At 44.5% G+C, this 21,791-nt stretch overlaps 1 protein-coding gene across 1 annotated transcript in view; it reads right to left on the bottom strand.

The window, feature by feature from the left end:
• Positions 1–21,791, bottom strand: part of CAND1 (cullin associated and neddylation dissociated 1) — a 346,610-nt gene that overhangs the window by 281,566 nt on the left and 43,253 nt on the right. Inside the window, exon 2 of the mRNA XM_085653462.1 lies at positions 6,153–6,296. Within this exon, the coding sequence (XP_085509588.1) occupies positions 6,153–6,296 (144 nt within the window). The remainder of the gene's footprint in view (positions 1–6,152; positions 6,297–21,791) is intronic.

Here is a 21,791-nt window from a genome sequence, read left to right as displayed (position 1 = left end):
TTCCTGTGATATCCTCTAGTATTTATCGATGAAACTCGCTTTTCTTTCTTCTTCCTTCGAGTGTAATTCTGGAGCTTCCCGATGACGATCCAGACCCAACGGCGGAAAAAAGAATCTGAAGATGGCGCCCCAAAGGTGGGACTTCCGCAGGAAGCACGACGACGTCACGGGAGGTGCACCAAATGGTGGTCGTCGACGCCCACCTGGGGTACAAAAAAAAAAAAAAAAAAGTAAAGACTACGAATCCGGACCCAACCACAAGATCGCGGAATAATGCACAGCATAGTGAATCCAGAAAGATTCACGCTGCAAAAGTTAAAAACTCAGGGTCCCCCGGAGCTGCCCTATACCTCCTGGCAACTGTTTTCGAAACTGCGGGAGCAGAAAAAGGCTTACGCCACACTTCCATCACAGGATCTACGATGGCCTAATTAAAGGGCAACAAGGGTCCTGAAACAGTAGTGGGAGAATGCAGCACCTCTGTCAAAATGTTCGACTTGAATTCAGTAGAAGGCAACTGCAGATCTAACAGCTCAGCTGCCTTCCTTATGACTGCATGATATGGTGCCACATCCTTTGAGGGTTCATCAGAAGGTGGAGTAATTTCACATTCAGGAGATAAATCCAAACCACTAGCCTCCTTAAGCTCTTCAAAAACATCATCAGACTCCACAAGCTCTCCTTCTTCTGCCTCTTCCAAAAGGTACCTTTGCTCATCAAGCACCCTTTGAGCCTCCCTCCTAGACCGGATTCTTACAACCGGCGTCGGTGGCACCGTGTTCGAATCCAACGGCGCCGAACGTGGATCCACAGGAGCAGCCGGTGTCGAACGAGGACGAGCCGGCGAAGAAGGGAGCGGCGTCGATGTCCTCGGCGTCGGTAGATGCCAAGACGGCGTCGCCGGAAAAAATGGCATGAAGGGGGCCTGTGGATAGGCTTGAGGCACCACCAAACTGAAGGCCATTGGACCCATCGGACCCGAAGATGCAGCAGTGGAGTACATGGCTCTTGAACATACCCCGTACATTGCATTTAGATAATGCGTGGGGTCCTGACCTGGTCCAGGGAACGCAGGGTACTGATCAGGCATCACCGGACTCGGGCTAACCGGCGCTGACGGTGGAATTTGCGGGATCGAAGGCTCACCCGGTACTGGAAGCTCCTCAACCAGAGCCGGAGACGAAGCCGGAGCCGGAGATGGAACCGGCGTCGAAGATGGAACCGGTGCCGGAGATGAAGCCGGAGAATGAACCGGTGAAGCCACTGGAGAAGAAGGACCAACAGGTGAATACAGAACGGGCGAGGGAGATACAGAATCCTTACAGCGTCGAGAAGGTGACTTTGACTTCGGAGCCATACTCTTGTCAGAGTGACGTCGAGAAGAATGTCTCCTCTTCTTTTTGTGCTTCTTAGATCTTGAAGCATGCCCCGAAGTCGACTTCGGCGCCAACCTCGATCTCGCCCTCGATCTTGATTTTCTCCTACCTCTCTTCTCTTTTTTCATCCTCGCGATGAAAAGCTTCGCTTCTCTCTCCTTGAGAGCCTTGGAGCTAATCTTGCTAACAGCAAGAGCATCCATCCACATCATGGTCCGAAGATAGGCACCATACGCAGTCGTCATGTGGATCCGTGATGGACATATGCTTTCCACATTCGCGACAGGGCTTGAACCCCGAATTCTTTGTCGACATTTTCACAAAAAAAGGACAGAGAAATCCAGTAGAAACACAAAGTAACAGTGAAGCTACAGATAGAGAGATTCCCGAAATCCGTTGGCGTCGACGGCGCGGAAAAAAGGGAACAGACGTCATCGCGCCGACGAGGTCTTCTTATGGAGCCGGTGACTTCAGCGGATTCGCGAGCGGAGCCGTGTCTCTGTGACGTCGTCTTCGACCTCATCGGCGTGGACTGCTACAAAAGTTTCCGAATGTTGCTAGCGCAGGGGATATTCACACGGTGAGGAATCCACTGGCAGATGTATCCATCAGAAATGTAGATTTTGGAAGCATCCTGCCATGTAGACAAAACTATTCTATAATCTAACCTCCCTCGAAGGCACGTACTTGTAATAAAAGGTAGGCCTCTTCTATTCTGCATCCCAAATATGTTTTAATACTAGCGTTGAATTACAGGTTTGTGTGTCCACACTAAAACCCTCTGGTAATACATCTTTGCAGGAGAGCAACATTGTACACCGGGCCAGCCCTTGCTTGGATAGCGCCCTGGGTGGAAAGAAATTTGGCACCCTACCTACAGCTAGTGAATAAAATGAAACAGCAGCGTGCCCATTTTGTGTCACAGGTCAGTCACAAATTAAAACGGTGATCGGTCTCTTAGCTCGATCAGTTCAGTGACAAGTTGTTGGTGGTGGAGAGAGTGGTTGGTGTGGGGTAGCAAGGTGTAAGGGCAGATAGGAAGGGTTTAATAAAGCATAAAACAGGTCAAATAAAAGCTATTTAATAAGAATCAGTGAAAACAGGTAAGAGGGTCGCTGCTGTCTGCAGGACTTAAAGGAAGACTGCTCCATACAGCAAGATTGGTGCACTGGGCCCAGACAGCCCACACCAAAAGCCGGCCCCAATTGTACATTCCAGATGTATTTCCAGCAAAAACCAACAAAACCCCAAAACACTTCAGCTGGCACACCCCATAGCTTAGAACCATCATATGCAACTGCTACTAACTCTAGAAAGGAACCCAACCGACAGAGCCGCTCATAAAGCAGCCCTCAGCAACTACCACCTATGTGTCAAGAAATCCAAGAAAGCAGCCATTACAGCCCGCATTGACACAGCGGTCAACCACAGAAAGTAACTCTCCAAAACAGTCAAGGAATTCTCCACCCAGACAGCCACAGAGAAAACTATCCACCCCCTCCCAAGAACACTGCAACTCCCTCTCCGAATACTTCCACACTAAGATGACCTCCATCTACAACAATTTATCTGAATACTGCAATAAACAGCAGAAAGGTGCAGAGCTATATTTTGCAAAGATGTGGTGGTTGGCTGCACTACTAGACAAGCCTACTTTTACTAACTATCGATCCGTTTAAGTTTCATGTAAATCTTTGTTGAAATATGCAAATTATGCATTTGATGATGGATTATGTGGCAACTCCGACAAATCTGTAATTATATGGAAATAGCACAACAACTAATTCAGTAATTTTTCTGCATGTTTTCTGTTGTGTTTTTAGAATAAAACTTCAGGGTTCCTTTTTGGTTCACATGCTGCCAATGTTAAAAGGATAAATAATTCTGCCTGCAGCCTACAATTAGACTAGATTTGAAGTGGCAGTGTGATCCTCTACAATACAGATTTCCAACATTGTAAATTAAAGTCTAACCTACGCTTTGTGTCAGCTACGATGGGCAATAAAAGATTTTAAAAGGAGTGTACATAATCAGTGGGATCACAAGCCAGAGAAGCACAGGCAAAAAAAACACACACACACGTAGTTGAGTTTTATCACCCCATATCCATGCTTTTCCTCAGACTAATACATACAAATCGTACTTGGCTGCAGTTCTCAATGTCAGTTTCCACATCTGTAGTTATGTTCATCTACCATCATCAATACTTTAATTCACAGGGGATCATTTGCAGGGACTCTAAACATATTTCCAGTATAGGCTGACCACACTGCTGTTTTCTCCAATATATTCAACAGCACAGTTTGTTAGTGGATGTTTTAGCACCCCAATTGTGCATTACTTAACATGCCCTAGCACTAAATGCGCCCAAAACGGTCACTGCAATCTGAAGAAAACGTGACCCCATTCCTTTTTAGGTCTCGTGTGACATAAGCAGCGCATGCGCTGCTCTCGTCTTACGAGGCTTCGTGGAATCGATACGATTCCAGAAGCCTTGTCCTAGCTCTGCCTTTAGCTTTAATTCGTACGCGTCGTTGGACGTCACGAATTATGCAAAAGGCAGTGCAATGATTGCACTGAAGGCATGGCAATCAATGCTTGTTGCCACCCTGTCTCCTTTCAGCCACGCCCAGCGGGATTGGATCTCTTACCCGCAGCGTGACACAGTAGGGATATTAGCAGCTTGCCGCACTTTTTTGGGTAAACTTGTTTGTCAAGCAGACCACTTGCCAGAGGTAATTACTCTGTGGCGTAACATAGACTCCCGCAATGCGCGCGTGTGTGTGAATGGAGCTTTTTTTATAGGGTTCTGGAGTGAGTTTACAGTGGGCAGCGCAGTAGCCCGCACCGCAGACAGGGAAGGGTGGGCAGCCCCGACACCATCCATGCCGAGAGCCCCACTGCCCCAGTTACAGGCGGGACAGCAGTGCGGAGGTAGTGCAGGAGACTCACCTGGACAGTTCCAGAATTGCTGCAGTGGCAGCGCATACACCACCTACTACCTGCGCTACCTACTGAGCCCTCCTCTTTCCTCCAGAGCAGGCAGCGGTAGCTTTGCACTGTAGAGTCTGCGGGGTTAGGGCATCGCGCTCTCCCGCTGGAGCCACCATGGATCCTGCTGCCCTGCCACTCCGCCTGGCACCACACAAAGAGTTCTCAGTAACTCTTCTGCTCCGCCTTGCTGAGAGACAGCAACCCCAGCTCCTATCCATGAAAAATACACTTGGGTGCTTCTTGTGCTTTGTACCCCTTTGCGGCATACCATTTAATAATGCCATGAACACCCACCCAAAAATAGTCGCATGTAATTGCCATCCCATTCCAAAATGGCCACTGCGCATGGGCAACGCTAGACTAGACAAACCTCAAACTTCCAAATTTTGAATCGGTTACTGTGCCGCCTGTGGTTTTGTGTAACAAGACGAGGGAGGCTGCATCCACTCCAGGCGCGCGCTTGTTTTGTTAGGCACAGGGAGATTAGGTGATTTGCCCATACTCACAGGATGTTGAGCGTCCTTGCCGAGACTCCAACCCCCAGCTTCAAGGTTGATCGCTCTAGTCGTTACGCCACATCCTCTGATAAATGTATGTGCACCCGTAAGTCTATGGAAATAATCGATATCCTGCGTGAGTCTGTCCGCTGCTTTCGCAAACTCGCAGAGATGTTTGATGCACCTAGTTCTGCAGCCAAAGAATCAGCGGATGTGAAATGATAAAGTTCGCTCAAGAAAGATTGGAATGAACCTTTTATGCAAATAAAAAACTTTCCCGTTCTTTTAATCAATTTTAAAATGTCACCAGGAGTCAAAGAGCGCAAATATATTTCCATCAGCAGTTTGCCCATGCACAATTTCACTGTGCACAGTTTGCTCATGTGCTGCAAGCCTTTACGCACAGAATGATCAGAATCAGTGCTTTTCATATTTGCATTCCGCTTTACACATTTAAACTTGGCGAATCCGCACCATGGAGCATTGCTCCCAATTGAACACAAATTAACAATACATAGTACTGTGCTAAATAGCTCCACAATGATAATTAGCAGCACCTGGCAGTTTATCCAATCCGGCCCCAGATGTACACATCGCTAAAGCAATTATAAGGCTTGTTCTCTTCCTGCCAGTGTCAAACGGTGGCAAGGATTGAATGGGCATAAAAAGTGAAATAGGTTCTGACACACTATAAATAGTTGCAGACCTCCGTGGCGATCAATATTTAAGCGATAGCACTGCTGTATATTCCCTATTGATAAATGCAGGAATTTCATTATTAGCACAGGCCGTCACAAGCACCATCTACAAGTATAGTATTATGTGTGGACAGAGATCTTCTATTCAATAGAATCTGCTATCAGTTCAAGGGCGTGGCATATTTTCTGCTTTGTATGGGCTCTGAACAGAGTTTTTGTGGACATTAATCACATTTACAGGACAAATACTGTACATCGGTTGCATTGGATTTTTGATGGCTGGGTTCTCATTAGAGGGGTAAGGTCCAGTGCCACTGCACAAGGGTTCTGGTAAATGCAATAGGTCTCGCATTTACGCAAGTTTGAGTTATTGGCATTATAAATGACAATGACTTTTATTAATGTTTTGGTTTTAAAAACAAATAAAAGGCATTGCCATTTACAATGCCAATAGCTTAAACTCGCGTAAATGCGAGACCTATTGCATTGCAAATGCTTGTTTTCAGTACATTTTCGGTGATATACCCCGTATGCAATTCTGAATGAGAACAAACAAATCTCAGTGCAGATTCATTGGCAAAACTCACCATTTTACAGCCAAGTTTTGAACTTCACCATTCTTGTCTTCCAACAACTTCAAAATCATTTTTACGACCTTCCTCTCGCTGTCATCATCCAACTTGATGGAATCCTTCTGTAGCTCAGTCATCAAATCATTTGTTGCCATGAACCTAAAAGGCAAATAATTAAACAGGTTGTGATCTAAATTATAAATGCAATTAACAGTAGGTGTGGAAGAACAGGGGAGCGGGAGACTAACTAACTAGTACATCTGAAGTGTTTCACACAGTTACCGTGCTGAAATACTTTAAAGCATGGCTCCCCAGCGTTAAATGAACATTATACACAAGTAGTCCCAATCTAGTTTATCCATCATTCTCTTTGCACTACCAGCTAGCTGAAAGTCGGTTATTAAACTACAGATTCATCTTAAACACCACTTAATACGTGACGTCAAATAGTGCAGTGCTTTGGGGTATTAAAAATGCCTTAGTTAGCAGATTTGACATTATTAGAGAAACCTGCTGGCAAAAGGGGATATACAAGACAGAGGGAAAAAAGGATGTATGGGGGAGTTGGGGGAGTTGGGCCAACGAGTAGACAGCAGGAGAAACAGCAGAAAGAGGCAAAGAGGGCTGCATGATTGAGGGGATGGGCCATGCCGAGTCAAGAAAGGTGCCTTTATTGAAGAGGTGCTGAGAGCAAACAAAATGAGGTCAGATATTTTCTGCCGTTTTGTTTAAAGCGAACCAGGAATACCAGTTGCCGCAAAGCTTTACAGATATCAGGTAGTACAAAATTTGGGTGCATAACTCGAGTTTCTACTATTAACCTGGTACAAGCCTTGATGACTGCAGGCATTTCGACGGACCAGATGAAAAAGTTATTTACCTTCGGTAATGTCTTATCTGGTAGAGACAATATCTAGCCGCAGATTCCTTACTGACCCACCCCTCCTAACCACTCTGCGGATAGATTTCTAGGGTCAGAGCTGATCCGTTTCAGGGCCCTAGTTTGGGCACATCAGTGTTAGAGCACTTCATGGCTCTGTGCTTATGTGGTGGAAAGTCGTGAGAGGTAATCAACGTCAGCACGCCAAAGTGAACAATTATCAATGATTAAACCCAATTGTCTGTAGTTATCTGGATTGTGAAAGGTTTTGAGATTTTTAACTAATTACATGATTGTGCAGGCTTAGGTTCCAGTTTGCTTTGCAAGGATGAGAATCTATTCAGTTTCCCAGGGAGTTAGCCTCCTTAGCCAAGGTGGGGAAAAAACAATCACTGCTACGTTTTGTAAACCGGCCCTCATTTATTTTAAAGGTCTGAGAGAATCTGATAAGTAGGTATCCCATTTTCTCAGTGTTAAGACTATTAGTCGACTTCTAAGATAAAGCTTGGGAGATGTATTTTAAAAGTGGAAAGTTCTTGTGAATTGGTTATGATTAAACAAATCGGGGTCCCATCAGCATATTGGTGGAAGGCCTCCCCGTGTCGGTCATCAAGACTTTCAATGACTCCGTTGTGCCCGAAACAAAACCCCTGTCCCATCTCCCCTTCCACGCCAACAGCCCCAGGTCATGCTGTCCTAGCCAGTGTCTGAATTTATAAGAGTATGGAGTGTGTTGTGCCAGTGAGGGTAGGGGTAGTGGTGAGCAGTGTTGGGAGTATAGGGTGCACCTATCTGGGTGAGTGGCGTGCCTGTAACTGAAAGGTGAGAGGTGTCTCAGTGAGTGCTGGTTTCAGTAATTACTTGGCATTGATATTCTGGAAATTGGAACCACTCTCTACTTATACAAATAGGTACTATCAACACAAAAATCTTATCTGGGGAACGATGTCAGAATGAACATTACAAACACAGGCCAAGAATTGGGGAAACAAAAAAATCAATATATACGATCATTCAAACCCCTTCCTTGACAATATCACTTTGGAAACAATATACTGATGATGTGTTGATGATTTGGACTGGCACGGAATAAAACCTTATAGATTTCAAGACTTGGCTTAATAGACATTCTTCAGACATCCAGTTTACGATGACATACAGCAATGCGATGATCTATTTTTTGGACCTCACACTGGAAGTAGAAGAAGCCAAAATTGTCATGACCCTCTACCGAAAACCATCTGAACGAAACACCCTCTTGAAGTATGATTCTCATCACCTGAGGAACTTAAGAGACAACCTACCATATGGCCAGTTTTTAAGACTCCGACGCAATTGCTCGCGGAGGGCTGATTTTTTCAAATTATCAGACATCCTGTTATCCAAAGGGATTGCTCAAACGAGCAAAAAAGAGGGCTTGGTATTGTCCTCACGAACCCCTCCTTGAAGTCCAACCAAAAGACAATCAAATGACTAAACTTGTCTGTGTAACAACTTTTAATACAAGGAGTCACAAAATCAAAAAAGTGATCAAGAAGTATTGGAATCTGGTAGGCACAGAAATCAACATAAAAGATCAACCTTTGTTTTCCTTCAAACGAGCTAAGAACTTTAAAGACTATGTGGTCAGCTCATATCTGGAAACACCAAAAGCACCTGACATCAGACAACAGCTGAATTTGCCACTGTTAGTGGGTCATTTTAAATGCTATAATTGCAAAGCTGTTCGGCTCATCATTTGTCCATCATGGCTAAACATATTACCTAACACATCACACCAACTGCAATAGCTGTAACGTAATCCATGCTAGAAGATGCCCCTGTGAGAAGATATATGTGGGCCAGACTACACAAAAAAATCAAAACCAGAATACTGCAGCATTACAGTAGGATCCTGTGCAAAGTTCAAGGGGCACCTCTTGTCGACCACTACTCTGCTACTGGTCACAGAGCAGATAACCTACAGTAGTGGGAGCTGGAAAAAAATCAGTCTACATCCTAGAGGCGGTGACATACTCTCGGCCCTTAGCTTTAAGGAGTCCAAGTGGATTCACACTCTGGACTCTGTAAATCAGGGACTTAATTAACAGAAAGAGACATATCGACAGATGGCCATGTTGTAGCTTACTTGGAGTCCCACTGTTACCCCATTCTGAAAGTTAGTATCCCTGTTATCGCACTCCCGACTATCCTGTGTATGACAAGAAAATGATATTTAAAGCCTCCTATTCCATACATAGAGGCTTATAACTCAGGTGTATTGTCGACCCATAACTTTGTACATAGACATGTATTTACTTTTGTAACAGATATACTTAACGTAATTCAAGTTTGTTGCCAATCCAACTCTGTGCACAGAAATGTGTAACTACATTTCAAATATGTACTGAACCCACTGTAATGATGGCGCAGAGGCAATAGTAATTCCAAGGATTTATTTCCAATGTGCAAGAACAGGCGAGCGCCAGGCTACACAGTCTCCCTTCCAGGACATCAGTCAGCATCTGACGTTCTGGACTGGAAACTGTCCGGAACCCACAGGGATTCCACGCCACGCTGCACACATATATTAAAAGAAAGCAATACTGTAATAAAGGCATACACTACACATCCCCCTCCCTTGTAAAAAATTTAAAAAAATAATGAAGCTAAATATAAAATAACAAACTGTAAGGAACTTACATGGCAACCATAAAAAGGTAATAATAAAAATGGAAGGAAGAACTTTTTAGGGAAGAAGGGAAATATATCTGTAAGCAATACAATCAACAATGAGAGTATATTCCATAACACATTACTTGACATATTCCTTAAGCCATGCAGGTAAAACTCTTCCTTTTTCCACTGTCCACACCTGTGTCCCCACCTTCTTTTACAACCTCCATATTAATGCTAGAACTACCAGGAACCAACCCCCCCCCACTCCTTACGGTGGGAAAGAATTCCGGAAGAATGGAATTCTTTCCGTGGTGACTTGGAGCTCCTTGGATGCCCCATTCTGTTCCTCGATCTCTTTAGCAACACTATCTTCACAACCCAAATCAGCTTGAATTTTGCTGCAATCAAAATAATCTTCCACCCATTCAAAATTAGGTGTATGCTCAGAATTGGGTGTATTCTCACAATGCATCTGATCCAAATCAAATGTGACATTTTTCATGTTCCAAACCCTTCCATCTCCAATGTCAAGGTCTTTAAGCGCCGCCACAAACACATTCCCATCGCTATCCGTGGTTTTCTGCATTCGCAAATATGTTTTTAAACCCACAGAACCTAAGGAGTGAAGTAGTAGTCTTTTTTTTTTTTGGTCCGGTTTCATCTTTCCTTCCTCATCAATGGCCTCAATGTAATTCACAAAGTATTCTTCCCATCCCACCGTCGTCGCCAATTGTAATGACGGCGCAGAGGCAATAGTAATTCCAAGGATTTATTTCCAATGTGCAGGACAGTCAGCCAGCATCTGACGTTCTGGACTGGAAACTGTCCGGAACCCACAGGGATTCCATGCCACGCTCCACACATATATTAAAAGAAAACAATACTGTAATAAAGGCATACACTACACCCACTTATCTTATTTTTTACATGCTTATTACTTTGCATTGCTACGTTCGTTATCTTGGCATTGTTAAAAAAATGGCTGATTGGCTGCTAAGAATTGTACTTTATAAATTGACATGCAGCGTTCTTTGCCTTAATCTTGTACAAGAAATATATGTCACGTTTCATGCGGCTGAGAATTGCACACTATGAATTTATATCCAAGCGTTCTGTGCCTTTAATCATATACGAGATTTTACAATATATATTGTATCAGGTCTACTTGAAACATCACGTAAATGTGTCATATTTCACATATAAATGCAAATTAACAGTTGAAATGAGTTATGCAGGTTTTACTTTTAAATGTCGCCAATGTATTGATGTTTACGAACACTGCATCGCTCCAAAGGGGCACATTTACAGATAGGTTAATCAAACCGAAGCGCTGGGACTGACCGCAATGCCTTACGTAAGCCCCATTTAACTGCTGCACCTTAGTGTGCACGTTACCCTATCCAGCTTATTATTACGTCAGTTAGCCGTCATAAATCAGCGAGCTCCACCGCACTTGTGTGAAATCGCTAGACGTACAGCGGACGAGAGACTCAATCTGAAGGTGAGATGGGTCACTTGCTGACACTCGTGTCTTGGTACACTTTTCCCCAGTAACCGGGTTTTGACAGTGTTCTTTTTAATTCTGTAATACCGGACGTCTTTTGGCGGCACTATTAAATCATCGCATATTGGACTTCAACCGGCTGGTGGAAGTTAACTGTGTGAGCTACGGTTCTCTTTTTAATGTATGCTCCGTTTTGCAGCTCTTACACGTATTTAAGAGTATTAATTAATTCACGCAGCACTTGTCTAAAAGCGACCTTTTGCTCATTTCCGTTTAGAGCCCAACCTGTCGGTGGAGGTGGCCCATAATCTGTGAATTTTACGATGAGGTATGTTTTCATTTTGAGTCACTCAAATATTAGCTCAAAGGGGCCTTCCTCCTCTAATAAGAGATTGTAAATTATTTCCTAGACTCCAACCGGATGGTGGATGTCCATAGCTAAACAAATTGATTTTCTCACTCACTTCCTGATCAGTCACAGGATTTCTAATAAGGCTCCCTTCCCACTAAAGCTTTTTAATGACCCAGAGTGGAATTAGTCCCCTCTAATCGGTTAAATTAATCTCATGACCCGAGTGGAATTAGTCCCCTCTATTCTGTTAATTTTATGCTAAATCTACACTACTGGTTAGCCACATATAAAACAAAAACACACCTTGACTCTTCACTTATTAATGTCATAGGCTGTCCATTTCGCCCTTTACAGTCCTGAGGAAGACCCGTTCTTGACGCACCATATTTACGCTGTTACTAGGGTCGAAACGTCGACGTTACCATCATACCTGTCTATACGGCCTCCTTGACCCCAATACAGAGTCACCAGTGTGCCTAGGATTCATGTAAAACACAGGAGACAGTACATGTATAGAAGAATTGTTTTGGATCGAATTTATCTAGGTTCACTGATGTACGTCTTGTATATAGTGCACCACTATTTCACTGATCACCATACGTCACTTATTTTCACTATTGTCACAATCTTTTCATCCATAATTTAAATGTAACTGTGACAGCCCTTCCTTGAAAAAACAAAAAGTAAAAAAGACTATCTTTGCAAATTTCCTTCTCTGGTGTGTTTTTGTCGTAAAGCTTAAATTTCTTTTCTGATGTGAAAATTATTTTTCGTTTGTTGAAAAATCAATTGAGACACTGTTTTTTCTCTTAACAATAATATAAACTGATCACAACAATTGTATTATTCCCCGACAGGACCAATTGCTTTCTGTATCGTTAATACCCAGGTCCCGAGGGACATAGGGTCACCCCATTAACTCTAAAAGTTGTAGTAATGATCATGGCAATGAAGACTACCTGAGGCAATGAAAAGGGAACCTAGTAGCTTAATGAAACCTGCAACAAGCAACTCTCCAAAGCCATACAGTGTTTGCACGCAAATAAAGTTATTATATTCAGAAAGTAGAAAAGAAGCAACCAAAGATAATAAAACAGTCAAACCTTAGGTGTGAAAGTACTCCACTGACTGGGCTTTTAAAACAAACTTCATTAACATTTGTCTCTCTATTGCACACTACACTCATTGTTCTTTTCCCCTGTGGGAAGCAGGTTAGCTACACAATCCATTAAGTTATACTTCGCTTGAGCACCTCCTGCCTGGAGTATTCTTTGATCACCCGCTTTCTACATTGATGGGATAAAAGTTTCAATTAGAGGATCCAAAGAGAGAAGAGACCAAGAAGTGTCTCAACCATACAACATATACAAAGCAGTTAGATTATAACATTGTAAGGATTTTATATATTCACTGGGATAACTAAAAGGACCAGAAGCTAAATAAATACTCCCTTAATGGTTAGAAGATCACTTATGAAAGTGAAGATGGTAAGAAGCAGCACATGAAGCAAGTCTGGCTTAATAAGGACAACCGTTCCTAATACATTCTTCTAAAGAAGATTGGAAAAGAGACGTAGGTTGATGTCGGTGGCTTAGGTTGAGCTTCAATTTAGATCAAGTGAAAATAGAGCGGTTTAAATGATGAGGACTTCAACTCTAGTGATTCAATGTTTAAATTCCAGCTTGGCAGTTTTAAAAGAAGTTGTGAGAGGAACACCTTTTCACTCTCGAAAGCATATATCTCTTGGAAATATCCCTGAATAACACAAAATAATGAAACCATACTGCAATCTCCAAACTGATCATGAAAAGCTTTTTAAAAATGATTACTTAAAAGCACCCCGTTACATTGATGTGGTAGTTATAAAAGCAAAGAGAAAACGTGGCACTAGACTTGCAAACACATTAAGACTCCATCTCTTACCCAAAGATATGGCAGAGACCATTTACATTTTTTGAAAGCAGGCAAAAAGAACAATGCAGATATACCTTATTAATTAAATCCTAATGACATTTGAAAGAGCAGTTTGCTAGGGGTGTGGGGCTGGTGAATTTATCACAAGCAATACTTTATTCAACATTCAATAAAAATTTAAGTGGGGATATTTATATACCATTTCACCATTGGGTTTCTTTGGGGGAGTAAGAAAGCACTATAACAGGGGAGGAATTATAGGCAGACTGCCTGCTTTGAATTTTTAAATTTTTATGATTCAATACTACTCACTTTTTGTACAGTTATTAATGGTATAGCTGCCTATCACTCCAATATACAGCACAAAAATATTAGAGCTAAACAGAATGAATCGCATGATTTAACAGCATATTTAAAAAAACACTCGTCCCTAGTGAGTATAAATTTTAGCAAATAAAATTCTATTCCTGATTTTGTAAGCATCAACTGCAATCATATCTGGATTGCTAAAAACCCGCAGCATCAGATTGCTAATCTTATCCTTGTATCATCTTCAGGGAGACATGCTGATCAGAATTTCCCCTAACATGACCCAAGAGGAACAAAATCATGGGCTGGTCAGTTCATTTGGCCAGTAAGCTCTCCAGTATCAGGCGACTACATCACTAGTGAAACCTGGAGACCCTGAAAATCACAAGTTCTATTAAGAGTGTAATGTGATTGATGGCATAAAATTAAGGGTGGGCAATCAGCTCTACTGCACCAATGGAGTTTACAAAGCTTTGCCCGCTACCTGTCCTCTTGGAACACAGAGTTCCTGTAAAACTCTGCCAACCGCTGTGTGGCAGAATTTTTTCTCTCACGCAGCTCGCCAACATTAGGTTGGCAAGCGCAAGCTGCAGCTCGAGGGGAAAATCTACTTGAGCGGCAGAAAGATGCAGCGTCCTCTGGCATGCCGGGTGGTGCAGTTTGCGCTGATTTTACAACGCGGAACAAGCTTCCAGCGCTAGAAATCAGTGCAAGTAGCACAATGTAACGAATTCTGCCCGCAAAACTCTGCGGAACCTTGCAGAATTTTTATGCAACTCCGCAGAGTGAAACTCTGCGAGTTCCGCCCACCATATAAAATTCTACAAATTCTCTGCATTACTTCTTGAAGAGAGTACCTCATTGCCACCTCGTTCTTTAAAATTTTATCTGATACGTCAAGCTGGCATTCAGCAATTTTGACAAACTGCACGAATCATCTAGGGAGTGACATCTGTGCACCACTAAGTCACTCACACTTACAGCATCTGAATTTGACCTACTTACAAACTTTACAAAGTTGGTGTGGAATAGGAATTCCTGTATATAGTGAACTAAAGTGGAGGTCAGCTCAACAACAGAAATTGGTAAAAAGTACCAGTAAGTGTGTAGGATCTGCACTTCTGTTGCCCCCAATTTTTGTCTGATGTTAACACTGGTTTCTGGCTATAGTCTGGCTGGGTCCCTGCTACTCAGGGCCCCAATCTCTCGGTTCTCTCTAAACAACTTGGAGTGCATACTAGATGCACTAGTGATTGGATACTGTGGTACCTTATGAGCCCCTGGTATATGGTACCCTAGGTACCAAGGGCATAGGTACTTCACAGGCCTACCAGGGGCTGAAGCATGTATTATGCCACCCCTGGGAAGCAGACTAAATCGGACACCACAGGCCTGCTACTGCAGCCTGGGTGAGGCAGTGTTAGCACTCCTCACTGAGGTATAGGTTCCTATATCTCACCATACACACACATATAATAATAATAATAATAATAAAACCACTTTTAGAGCGCCTGGTTACACTCAAGACGGTGTGTCCCCGCGCATAGAAATGCTACTGCTCCCTGAAGAGGCCGAGGTCCGGAACAGGTCTGGATCCTAGGCTACAAAGAGACAATTATTAGCTTGGGAAAAGGTAAGTTTTTAATTTAAGTCTGAATGTCATTTCGGAGGGCTCCATGCGCAAGTCAAGAGGGAGATTGTTCCAGTGCTTACTCACTAGAAAGCGAAAGGAGCTAACCCCCATCCTAGTCTTGCGCACGCGAGGAAGCTGAAACAACATCGCTCCAGCAGATCTGAGGTTCCGGGTGGGGCGATGGATAGTAAGAAGGTTTCGCAGGTAACCTGGACCTTTTCCCTGGGCAATGCGATGGGAAAAACAGAGTGCTTTAAACTTGATGCGCTCCTCAATAGGGAGCCAGTGAAGTTTTCGTAATGCCGTTTTTCCAGATGCCCTGCGTGGAAGGTTGAGTACCAGGCGGGCGGCAGCATTTTGGACGCACTGCAATTGGTGCATGCCTTTTCTGCTTAGGCCTAGGAGTAGGGCGTTGCCGTAGTCCAAATGTGGGGTGACTAGGGCATGAATAAGTGTCTTCCTGGCACCGATGAGGAGCAGGTCGAGGACTTTACGGAGTGTTTTTAATATTCCAAAACATTTTCCCGTAATTTTGCTGATCTGTTGCTTGAAAGAAAGCTCCGCATCCAGCCAGATTCCTAGATTTCTAACGGAGTCCGCCGGGAGGGGGATCGCACCTAATTCTGTTGGCCACCAGGCCTGCGACCAGGCAGAGGGGGACTTTCCAACCACCAACAGTTCTGTTTTATCGCCATTAAGGCGTAGGCAGTTGTTGTTCATCCACCCTGCCACAGACCGCATGCAGTTGGAAAAGTTAGTGGCATCCTCTGCTTGATTGTGGGTAAGTTTAATTATTAGTTGGGTATCGTCAGCATATGTAACGATATCCACACCGAAGGCTTCCACAATATGGGCTAGGGGCTCCATATAAAGATTAAACAGCGTAGGGCTCAGACTTGAGCCCTGTGGAACCCCATGTCTCAGCTTGCGAAGAGACAATTTGTGAGGAGGGCAGTGTACCTCAAAACTCCTGTTTTCTAGAAAGGATTCTATCCATTTCAGGGCTGATCCTTCTACTCCAAAGTCTGAGAGGCAAGACAGCAGCGTTGAGTGCAGCACGGTGTCAAAAGCTGCACTGAGATCTAATAAAACCAACGCTGCCGCCTGCCCCTCATCTACAAGTTGTCTCAGACATTCTGTGGAGAAGAGAACCGCCGACTCTGTAGAGTGAGCTGCTCTAAACCCTGACTGTGTGGAATGGAGAAGAGAGTTCTCCTCAACGAATTTCATGAGTTGACTGTTCACTACCTTCTCCACAACTTTCCCACAGAAGGGGAGGAGAGAGATAGGGCGGAGATTTTGTAGTTGGGAAATATGTATATTGTTTTTTTTTTTCAGGGGTATAACCGGTGCCGTTTTCCATACGTCAGGCACGTGGCACTCCTGAAAAGATAAGGTGATCAGGTGTTCAATCTGCTCAATCATACAATCAAAGACTCCCTTACAGCGATTGGGAGAGATCACATCAAGGGGAGAGCCGGACTGGATGCCATTTACGATGGTAAGCAGATCTAGCCTCTCAGGAACTATAAAGCATGTCAGATGGGACTTGGTAGCAGCATCACTTCTCACTACAGAGTATTTAGTCGGCATGCTACCTGTAAAGGTGGCGTGTATTAAATCCACTTTTTTTACGAAAAAATCTGCGATGTCATCACATAGTTCATTAGAGTAGGTATCTTGGGCCTCAAGTCTGGTTGGGACCGTGAGCTCTTTATAAAATCGAGAAGAGTTCCTTAGTAGGATTTTTAGCAGATTCAATGCGTTCTTTAAAATGAGCGCCTTTGGCTGCTCTTACGAGTTTGTGATATGTTTATAGTTCAGCTTATCCTCTGGATTATAATTTTTCCTCCATCCACGTTCAGAATTTTTACATTTGGCTTTAGCTTCTTTAAGTTCTTTGGAGAACCAGGGAGCAGTTTTAGTTTTCCTGGCGGGGGGCTTGAGTGTCCATGGCGCTACTGTGTCCAGAGCCCTAGACATCCATTTTTCGTGATCAGCCCATGCCTTAATCAGGGTGTCGCTGGGAAGAGGGGATTCTTTAAGAAGAGCGGATTTAAAGTTTTCCTGCGTGAACTTCTTCAAGTCTCTACGTTTCTGAGGCCTAAGTTTGGTCATACTGCAATCCTGGGGGCCAATTTCAACTTCGAATGGAATAACAAAATGATCTGACCATATAATTTGCAGTGGTGTGGCAATTTTAATACCTTCCCAGTTAGCAAAAATGGGGTCTAAAAGGTGGCCCAGTTGATGCGACGGGGATGTAGATTGTAGTTTGAGCGACTGGGATTTCAGAGCATCCACCACAGCCTGTGCCTCCTTACAATTAGGATCCTCAAAGTGGAGATTGAGGTCTCCTAAAAGGAGAAATTTCTTATACCGAAGTGCATGCTGAGTTATCAGCTCTGTCAGTTGATTGCAGAACTGTGAAGTCTTACCTGGAGGCCGGTATAAGAGGAGTCCATTAATAATATTTTTTGGGTTGGCTTTTATCGTAAAAAAACCACCTTCACTATTGGGCAATGTAGCCTTCTCTAAGGTACAATGTAGGTCGCTTTTATAGATCATTGCCAATCCCCCACCTTTCTGCCTTTATCTGTCAATTCTGAGCAGGCTGTATCCTGCGGGGACAGCTTCCAGAGTTTCAGGAGTTGAGGCTTCATCTAACCATGTCTCTGTTAGGTAGAGGACATCAAGATTTCCCTCTAGCACCAAGTCATGTATCTCTAATTTGTGCTTTTTGAGGGATCGACAATTTAATAATGTCAGCTTCATATTTAACGGCATCAACTCATCCTTTCTCCCCCCACCAGTGGAAAAACGGCAGGTCGCACGTTGTGGCATTGGAGGGTCCATTAACATGGTATGGCGGCAGCTATCTTCCACATTGGAGTGGAGGGCAAGTAGGTCACTTGTAGTGTACCTAATTTGTATTTTATTATTTCTATCATTGGAGATAAAAGGGGCAGGGGTACTGGCCCCGTGCCCCGGTCGGCCGCGGACGGGCTTGCCTTTGGCACGCCTTCGGCGCGCCCGCTGCGCCCGCCCGCTGCGCGGACGGGGAGGCGTCATCTTTTTATCCAGTGGGAGGCGGGCGAGAAGCGTCCAACTACTGGACCGCTACTGTATTCCTTCCCCCAAGATGGCGTCCCTCCTAGCCTACCGGCATCAGCACCTAAATCGGCTGCACCGGTCAGGAAATGGCATCGAGGGGCCTCGGAGCAATGTAATTCTAACACCGAGGGGTCAGTAGTGCAAGCAGATAAAAATGAACTATTTAAAATATTTTACAGTTTAAAAAAAAAAAAAATTCTGCAAACAATCGAGTAGGTGCCCGTGGGCAAAAGGGATAGCAAGAAGAGAGCCCCCGGCTTCCGCCTCAGGGGTGAGCAAAAGCAAACCTGTCAGTCCTCCCTATGGCAGGCCCCATCAATCCTGAGGGCAGGGCGCTTGGTTTACAGTGTGAGGGGGTGCCTCTGCGTGAGCAGGGCCCCTCTGCAGCTGGCAGAGTCTATTCTCTGTGGCTGTTTGTGGATGCGGTTAAACCATATACACTTAAGTGCATTATAAATGCTAACTTTGGAATGACTGCATCCAAACATGTCGTGTTTGGTGTCAAACAACTTGGAATCATACCCCCACATCAGTCCATGATGTGGGAGTATGATCCCACCCTTCTAGAGGGGACGACATGTACCTACTGTGGTAACATGGTAGAAATCTGAAAGAGCCCTGGCATCACAAAATGGGTGCCACCAACATAGACACTGGGCTGCCCTCCTGCTGCCGACTGAAACTCGCAGTGGAGGAGGCCCAACAATAGGCATCCTGTCAAAGGGAGGTGTCACCACCTTCCAGACCGGATTTAGTGTATTGGGGCTGGGTGGGTGCACTCCTAGAGTGCTTTGAAGTCCTGCACTGGGGGAGCAGTAGGCTCCTCTGTGCATATGCCAGCTCAAACCGGTTCAGGGGCTACCTGTCCCTGCTGTGGCGAGAAACTGGACAAAGGGAAGTGGGTGTACCCACCCCCTATCCTGACCCTCCCAGAGGAGTGGTCATAAAGCTAGTCCCTCCCTTTCTTTGAGTACAAGATAGGGAACCCTTGCCATTGGAAACTAGATATCCCTGGACGACGCTTTACAAGAAGAATCCTGGCCCTTCGACGTTCCACTACCTTTGGAAGACGGAAGAATCTCCCTTGGAGTCAAGGAGTGACTCCCCTGCTTGGCAGGCACCAAAAACTCTAATCCATAGTCGCAAACTTTCCCGCTCCCGCCGGAGTCCAAAGTCCCTGCAGCCCCAGAAGTGGATTTCCTGACTTCGACAGCCATTGTGAGTCCCCAGCAGAGCTGAGGCGAGTGGACCCCACGAGTGACGAGGAACAGCAATACCCGGGTACCGTGCACTATTGTCCAGTGCAAGCCTTTTACGACGTTCTACAAACTTGTGCATTGGACCATTAGTGGCCCAAGCCTCCAGCAGGTTTTGCAGCGAAAATCAGAGGCCTACCCCGTCCCGAGTGATCAGGGGCTCCTGTGAAGCATTTCCTCACGAGGCGTCTTCGCGATCCCCTTGCCCGTTGGCTTGTGGGTCCCCTGAAGACTGTCTGATCTACCCAAAGTGCTCCCCTGGTTGCTCCAGACCTGCCCTCACTCACCCTCGCCCTCAGACCTTGCTGGTCTGCACCGCTGATTTTATTCACTTTACACGAGACTTGCTGTTGCCAAGGCTTGTTGGCTCCAATCCAGTTGCTAACACCTCAGCAAGCTGCAGACGTCATGGGACACTCCGAAACCAGCTGCTGGTCATCGTCGATGCCTCCTGGTCTTCGTGAGCGAAGAGTTAAAACACCCTTGATCACCTGAAATTACCAGACTTCCGTGGGCATCCATCTTCCTGGCCCCGGGTCACTGGCAAGTGACTGAACACTGTCCCTTCTGCTTTCAGGTCATCTTCATCTTGAATCCAGCCTTGGATTCCACCAGACACTTCTCCAGTCTTCGCAAGCAGCAAATTTTCTTTGGCTTCCATAGAAAACAGCGACGCGACCCGACACCAAAAGAAACATATGCACCTGGCTTCCCTGGGTGAGGTAACTCGTGCACTCCGGTGCCCTAGTGTGTGTTGGCCCTCGAACTACTCACCTTGTAAGTGGCTTGCTTGTAGACTTCCTCGAAGTACCCTAAAACTTTAAAAATCCAACCACAACTTGCTCCATTGAAATCAATACCCGCGGCTGTGTTCTCACACTGCACGCGTCTCCCGTGGGTCTTTTACTTACCTGCTTTTGCTGCATTAGTGAAGCCCTAGCGATTCTACAGGCCCTAGGCCTTGTCCCTCTGCAAGTCGACTTTCCTAAACCTCTTTTTTAGTATATGGTCTGGTACGCCCCTAGGGCCCCAGCCATATTTGTGCTTAACTTATTGTGAAACGTTGATATTTGAATGTGTTCCTGACTTCTAATCTCAAAGAGATTAGTAGAGTGTGTCTAGAAATAAATACATATATATTTGATATATATACCTGTGTGGTGTCCTTTCATTTGGTAATTCAAGAGATTATAAGGTAAAACAAGCTGCTTTACATTACTCAGAGACTTAGCCTGAAAGCTGCTCTCCACAGGTACCACTAGGATAGCTTTCTTTAAAAGGTTGTCTTAAACCTATCTACCATAAGAGTCAAATTGGACTGGTGCAAGGTGGCCACTATAACTAGTGACCAGCATATGCCAGGCCAACTTCTCACAAAGGGCACATTATAAGATTTGAAAACTTTTCATTTGAGGTCAATGACAGTTAAAATAGCTTTGCTTTAACCTATCTGAGAAGACCATATTTTATGCACATCAACTTCTACCCTTTCAATTTAATTTCCTAATCCACCATCAAACACTGCTTTACTCCATACAATCTTAATTCCTCCTAATGTTCTTAGAATGAATTTCATAAATATCCACATTTTTCTGCCCAAAGCTATTAAAATGAAGAAATCCTAGACACCTCACATGTTCATGTACTAATTTTCAGTTTAGGAACACAGAAACATTGGTGAAAGTTAAAACTTGAATAAGAATTATCACCCACAATACACCATAACTTGAATGTCCTACAATGGTTCGCCTCCTTAGACAGCCAAATACAAAGAATCAAGCTCAACCAATCGATGTCGACCACCACGGCGATACCCTTAGGAGTACCTCAAGGTTCCTCCCTCTCGCCTACCCTCTTCAATCTATTCATGGAGCCCCGAACTGAAATTCTGAAACTCTCCAATGTTCACTACCACATATATGCGGATGACACCCACCTTTAGCTAAAAGTATCATCACCTGATGATATCCGCTCACTCAATACAACTCTGCAAAAAACACACAACTGGCTAACCAGAAACTACCTCAAACTAAA

This window comes from Triturus cristatus, chromosome 4_1 (assembly GCF_964204655.1).
Source record: "Triturus cristatus chromosome 4_1, aTriCri1.1, whole genome shotgun sequence".
NCBI lineage: Eukaryota > Metazoa > Chordata > Amphibia > Caudata > Salamandridae > Triturus > Triturus cristatus.
Note: the sequence above shows the minus strand (reverse complement) of the source record. Positions and strands in the feature narration are given on the sequence as shown.